Source organism: Chinchilla lanigera, unplaced genomic scaffold (genome assembly GCF_000276665.1).
Source record: "Chinchilla lanigera isolate Chin_1 unplaced genomic scaffold, ChiLan1.0 scaffold00110, whole genome shotgun sequence".
NCBI lineage: Eukaryota > Metazoa > Chordata > Mammalia > Rodentia > Chinchillidae > Chinchilla > Chinchilla lanigera.
Genome location: NW_004955511.1, coordinates 3,472,949 through 3,479,344, shown reverse-complemented (window position 1 = coordinate 3,479,344; position 6,396 = coordinate 3,472,949). Strand labels below are relative to the sequence as shown.

The 6,396-nt window shown below is 43.1% G+C and overlaps 1 protein-coding gene across 5 annotated transcripts in view; it reads left to right on the top strand.

Moving 5' to 3' along the window:
• Lpxn (leupaxin) overlaps positions 1–6,396 on the top strand; it is a 40,661-nt gene that overhangs the window by 20,837 nt on the left and 13,428 nt on the right. For 3 of the 5 annotated variants that reach the window (XM_005408039.2, XM_005408040.2, XM_013506483.1), the window contains 2 exons: positions 3,246–3,345; positions 5,860–6,027. In XM_005408039.2, the coding sequence (XP_005408096.1) occupies positions 3,246–3,345; positions 5,860–6,027 (268 nt within the window). Of the gene's footprint in view, positions 1–660; positions 691–3,245; positions 3,346–5,859; positions 6,028–6,396 lie in introns of all 5 variants that reach the window. The other 2 variants (XM_013506480.1, XM_013506481.1) reach the window with 1 other exon arrangement.

The window sequence follows — 6,396 nt, the reverse complement described above, 5'->3', positions numbered from 1 at the left end:
AAGGTTGTCTGTCTGTTAATGTTTTCCTCCTTTTATTTTTAAAATAAAAAAAAAGAAAAAGAAAATATGTGGTTTCATTGTATTCTTATAGCTGGTCACCACTGATCATATAGCTTCCATTTTCAAGGTTGATGATCACATCATCTATTTTTTTTCTTTTTTTTTTTTTCTGGTTCCAGGAATCGAATTCACGATCTTGTGCTTGCCAGGCAGGTGCTGTGCTGCTGTGTAAATCCCCAGCCCCTGACATCATCATTTTTTTTGTTTGGTTTTTGGTTTTTCTCCTCTCCGGGAACCAAACTCACGTCCTTGTGCTTGCCAGGCAGGCGCTTTTGCCGCTGAGCTAAATCCCCAGCCCCACTCCCCCGACATCATCTATTTTAAAAGAAAATAATAGTGAGAGTGTTTTGTCTTCTTAAAAATTATATAATTTTCTTATTTTACTTTAACTGTATTTAATAATGTATTCTAGAATAATATTGAAGATTAGAATGAATAGTGGGCTCTGCATCTACCTATCTCTTAATTGGAAATATGTTTAATATTTGACTATTAAATGTGGGCCTGGGCATAGATTTCGTGTACATACATTGTATCAGTTCATAACATTTTTCTTTTTCTTTTTCTTTTGTTTTGTTTTTGGCTTTTCTCCGGTACCAGGAACCGAACTCACGACCTTGCACTTGCCAGGCAGGTGAACATTTTTCTTTTTCCTGTCAATCTTCAACAATAGGACTGGTAGTTAAATTTCCTTTCTATTGTTTTTTCTGTGCCTTCAATATATCTATAAAGTGTTTCCATCATTAGTAGAGTAAATTATATTAATCCTTTCTCTATGTTGAACTATTTTTGGATAATTTGTTTAAACACTAGTCTGCCATCAATTTTTTAAAAAAATCCTATTTCTGCTATTTCTATTTCAGCTTCTTTCCCTTCTCCTATCTCAATCTCTCTTTACATCTGCATCCATGTATCACACACATGCATACACACACACACACACACACACACACACACTGTTCCTTTCTATTATCAATTTTCAGTGATATTCACAAAACTAATGGGATAATTTTCCGTGTTTTTCTATGTACTTGCAAGTATTTTTTTACTGGTGCATTAGTGATACACAATAATGCGATTCCTTTTGGTACATTGGCACATGCGTATAACGTATTTTGATTATTTCCTTCCCCATTGCCCCTCTCTTTCCTCCTGCTTCCCCAGCCTCCTCCTGTTCCCCAATCTCCTCCTGTTCCCCAACCTCCTTCTCTTCCCCATCGCTGAAGGACTACTTTCTAGCTTTCTGTCAACTCTTCTTAATCAATTGATTGTAGTTCTAGGTTGATTGTGTAAGAGAACACATGCAATACTTAACCGAGGCGGGCTTATTTTGCTTAACTTGAGGTCCCCAAACAGCCATTTGCCTGAAAAAGACATGAGTCTGCTTTTGTTTATGGCTGAATAATGCTTGCATATATGCATAATACTTATATATACATATTATAATGCATGTATTACATGTATTATAATCATATACAATAATAAATGTGATATATGTCCCATGTTCCTTGTCCATTTATGTGTTGATGTGTTTCCACAGCTAGCTGTTGTGAACTGTGCTGCTGTAAAGTGGGGATGCGTGTATCACTATAATATGCTGTCTTTTAATTCTTTGGAAATATAATTCTCTGGAAGTATACCGATGAGTGGTCAAGGTGGATCAAATAATACGGTGTTTAGTTTTTTTGAGATGTAATTTTAGCTTTCTGAGGCACCTCCATGCTGATTTCCATAGTGACTGTGCTAATTAACGTTCCCACCCACTGGGTAGAGCTCCACCCACCCCAGCACCCTGGCTACATGGTTCTTTCCACTCCCGGGGACAGCCATGCTGACTGGGGTGAGGTGGATGCCCCAGGTAATTTTCACTTCTGTTCCCCTAATGCTAAAGATGTCAAACATTTTTTCATTTGCTTCTTGGCCATTTTGTACTTGGGTGTTTTCTATGACGCTGCCTAAAAACTGTCATTTTTCCTCTTTGTGTTCTGTTCCTTTATGTTACTCTTATTACTGTTTGGCTATAGGGTTGTTCTAGATTCTTGAGTTGTAAATGTTGCTTATTTATTTCTCTTTCTTATTTTTCCATATTGTACTTGTCTATTTATATATTTTTCACTCAGTGATATATTGCTTTTAACTGCAAGAGGGTGTGTGTGTGTGTATGCATGTGATTTCTCATTGTTACATCTAAAGGAGTTTAAAATTCAGTTTAATTCTTTAAAAATCCCAATAATTACTTAGAAACACTTTCTTTTTTTATAAGTGGATATTTTAAAAGGTTGATTTATACTTTTATTCCCTGCTGTCTAAAAATATGACCTATATGGTTTACTTATTAGAATTTATCGAGCCTTATTTTAATTCCTTAAACATGGTTAATTTTTTTTTTTTTTATACTGGGAAGCAAACTCAGGACCTTGTGCTTGCCAGGCAGGTGCTGTGCGACTGAGCTATCTCCCCAGCCCTAACATGGTTAATTTTGTTAATGGCTACACAGACACTCAAATAAAATGTATATCTATTTGTTGAGCCCAGAGTTTTATTTATTCATAATTTATTTACAATTATATAAACATGAAATCAACATCCTATACATCATTTAAACTTTATATACCAGGCATTTTCAAAGCTCTTCTGCAAAGGGCCAGAATAGTAATAATGTGAGGTGCTCAGGATGATCAGAACCATGCAGGAAAGCAGCAGTAGATGGGAGGGAAGTGGGCACTGACTCATGGACATTAGGTTGGTGGTGCTTGCTCTATATTCTTATTATTTAAAAAAAATTTCCTGACAGTAACTGAGAGGAGCTAGAGTACATTATACTCTAACAACAATGCTATTGAAACTAAAAGCACAGCAGCATGGTTCAAAGCTTTCTTCAGAGGCTGCTAGTACTTGTAAGTCGGGCAAGGAAGGTTTGACAGCTACGTGTCTAGCAGCTGCCGGTGGGCACTTGAGAGCAGTGGTTATTTTGTGAGATGACCAGGGAGAAATAGAGACCAGAGATCAAGAGATCTTGTCAGATTTTTCTTCTAGTAGCTGTTTTTTAAATACTGTCTGTCTCCAGTTTTAGAGTCACACCTGAAAGGTTAATAGTTAGAACTGCATTTTCTGGTCGCTTATGTGTGACTTAGCATTTGTTTGAGTTTTGATATGTCAGTAAGATTTTTTCCTTCTCTCTACAGTGAGGTTCAAGAGCTGAAGGAATCTCCAACGCCTCCTAAAACCGAAGCAGCTGCTCAGTTGGATGAGCTCATGTCCCACCTGAGCAATGTGCAGGCCGAGGTGAGTAGGGGGTGACCAGAGACTGCCCAGGGCCAAAGGCACGCCAGTGTATCTTTGTGCCCTGCACTCCTCAGCTCAGGAATTTCAAGTGACTGAATTTAACTCAGTGGAGGAATTCAGCTTTGCACCGTGTGTCATTTGGACACAGAAGATAATATGATACAGTCCTCCATCCCAAGTAGGTTAAAATGTGCTCGGGAAATTGAGGCATAAGCCTCTGTGACGTTTATAGGGTATAGGGCAGGGAGCTTGCCAGAATACACAGAGCAAACATTAAGGTGTGAGAGATCTTATGCAGATTTCAGCAGAGAGGTGGGGAGGGAGTGGGGATGCGGAAGGTCTGAGGAATGCATAGGTTTGAACATAGCAGTAAGAGAGGTCCTTTTAGTTGGACAGAGCCCTGAGCCCTGTGATGAGAAGGACTGTCACAGAGACCTGGCCCTGGCCGAGCGGGACAGAGGAAGCTGATGGGCAAGTCGAGACCAAGCTAGGAAGGACAAAGGAGGGCGCACAGGCGCACGGAGCCCAGGCTGAGACACAGTCGGCTTCCTGGCCTTGGCATCTGGGCACAGACGACAAGCTCACAGGCCCTGGCAGGGAATGGAAATCAGATAAGTGAGCTTAAGGATTTATCAAGGAAATACGATCTCAATCTGATGGGAAGATCTGATTTGCATTCATGAACTACGAAGTAACTGTAAGGCAGAATATAAAAGCGTCCGTGACCGGGGGAGGCAAGAACCTCATCTTTGTGGCTTGTCTCCAGTCTCCCAGCATCTTGCACGGTGAGTCACACTCGAGGAAGAAGTGAGTAAACACAAGCACGTCCTCCTCATGGCTCCTGTGCTTCGCTTAGCTCACGTCTACAGTAAAGCTGGGTGAACTGGTCATTGTGCTGTGTATCTGAAAGCGGTAGAAAAAATTTACACGGTGAAATTTACATTGTGCTTTCTAATTGATTCAGCATGTATCCTGGCTTTGTTCAGTCCTAACGTAACGTATCTTTCTGTATCTTTCTTTAAAAAAGTGAATATTACGTAACAGAGGAGAAAGAAATCTGTGAGAGGGTCCGAATTGCTTGAGAGATAAGGATTCTGAGGGGTGAGGTGTGTGGTTTACTCCAGGCAGGAAGGTGGGTGAGTAGAGCCGGAAGGCAGACTGTAGCAGATCACCTTCAGGGTGGTGCGCCTCCCCTTAAACAGAGAGGCCTTGTACCGCATAACAAAAGGCTGGCTGCGGAGGGGAAGCAAGGGCAGTGGGCAGAGACCGAGCTTGTCCCTGCAGTGTGGAGGAGGTGCAGATCCCGTGTGGCTTTCTGCTCGGCGGAGCGCTGGGTCACTGGGTCGCTGGCAGCACAGCCCCGCCGGGACAGCGCGGAAGGAGCTGGAATGAGGACGTGAAGCTCTGGAGGATGAGTTAGGCAGCTTTGTTTTGTGACCTGATGATCCTCCTTTGAACGGCTTGTAATAATAATCACTTGGAGTTCTGCTCGGAGAAGTCCAGTCCCCCAGCAAGTCTTATCTGAACACTTGCCCTCGCCTCCCCCACAACGCTGGCCTAAGTCCTTACGTAGGGGTCTCGCTGATCCGTCAGTGGCTCGGGTCACCTCGGAATACACCCCAGCTGTTACCAAGAGGCCCAGTGTGATCCCTGCCTTCCGCCTCAGTGTCCTGGCTCGTTCCCTCTGCCCCAGTCCCATGGACGTCTTGGCTGCTGCAATGCACCAAACCATTTCCGTTCTCAGGGCCTTTTCTCCCCCTGCAATACTTTTCCCACAAATAACAATGTGTTTGGGTCTCCAGGTGTCACTCATAGACCTGCTCAAATATCTCTTCTTCAGAGGGGCCTGTTCTGCTCGCCCCCACCTAAATCCATTCTCCCTCACCCTCCTCCCTCTCCTCTTCTGTCTTCATATAGAAGGCACAGTTTTCTGTCCCTGACATTGCCCCATGTTTGTTTAATTGTTTATGGCCTATCACCCACAGAAAGCAAATTCCATCAGAGGAGAAACTTGGTCTTGGCTTTATTCCTGGTACCTAAAGTGGTGACTGGCACAGACCAGGTGTTCAACTAATGTGGAAGAATAACTGAATAAAAGGAAGATATGACTAAATGTCAGTGGGGGGGTGGGGATTTAGCTCAGTGCTGCAGCCCATGCCTGGCAAGAGTGAGGTCCTAAGTTCGATGCCCGGTAGAAAAAAGAACAAAACAAACAAAGAAAGAAAGAACCAAAAATGTCACTGAAAGTCTTTATAAGAGGTAAAAAGTTATCACCTTTGTAAACTCAATTTCTACAAAGAGAAATGTGGGTTAAGTTTCACTTGGGGTGAGGCATTTATAATGCAAAGGAAGTGAAAGAACTTTTGTGGGTGTTAAAATGTTGGATTCCTCCAGTGCTTTGGAGGAAGGTGGGAAGACCAGGGGCCGGGCCTGCAGTGGTGAGCCTGTGGGGTTGTCTGTTCTCGCTGCCAGTGAGAATAAATGAGCATGAAGGCCGATCTTTCCTTACCACAGATTACAGTGAAAGCAGATACCAGCAAGAAACATGTACCAGACAAGCAGGATCACAAAGTCTCCCTGGACTCGATGCTTGGAGGTTTGGAGCAGGAACTGCAGGACCTCGGCATCGCCACAGTGCCCAAGGGCCACTGTGCTTCTTGCCAGAAGCCCATTGCAGGGAAGGTGGGACGAGCCTAGGTGCTCATGCTGCAGCATCTGTGTCTGTGTTTGTCTCAGGCCTATGAAGGAAAGCTCATCACATATTGTAAGGCATTTCAATAATCATTAATAATCACTGACCATTCACAGTGCTCTGGGCAGTAACCCAAGTGCTAGCCCTAACTCTAACCAGAACCCTAACCCTAACCATAACCCGAACCCGAACCACTTAATCCTAATACTGACCCTAACTCCAATCCTAACCATGCACAGTGCTCTGGGTTAATCCAACCGCTAACCCTAACCCAAACCCTCAAACTATAACCTTAACCCTAAACCTAATCCCTTAACCCCTAACCCTAACCCTCTAGCCCCCTAACCCTAACCCTCTAG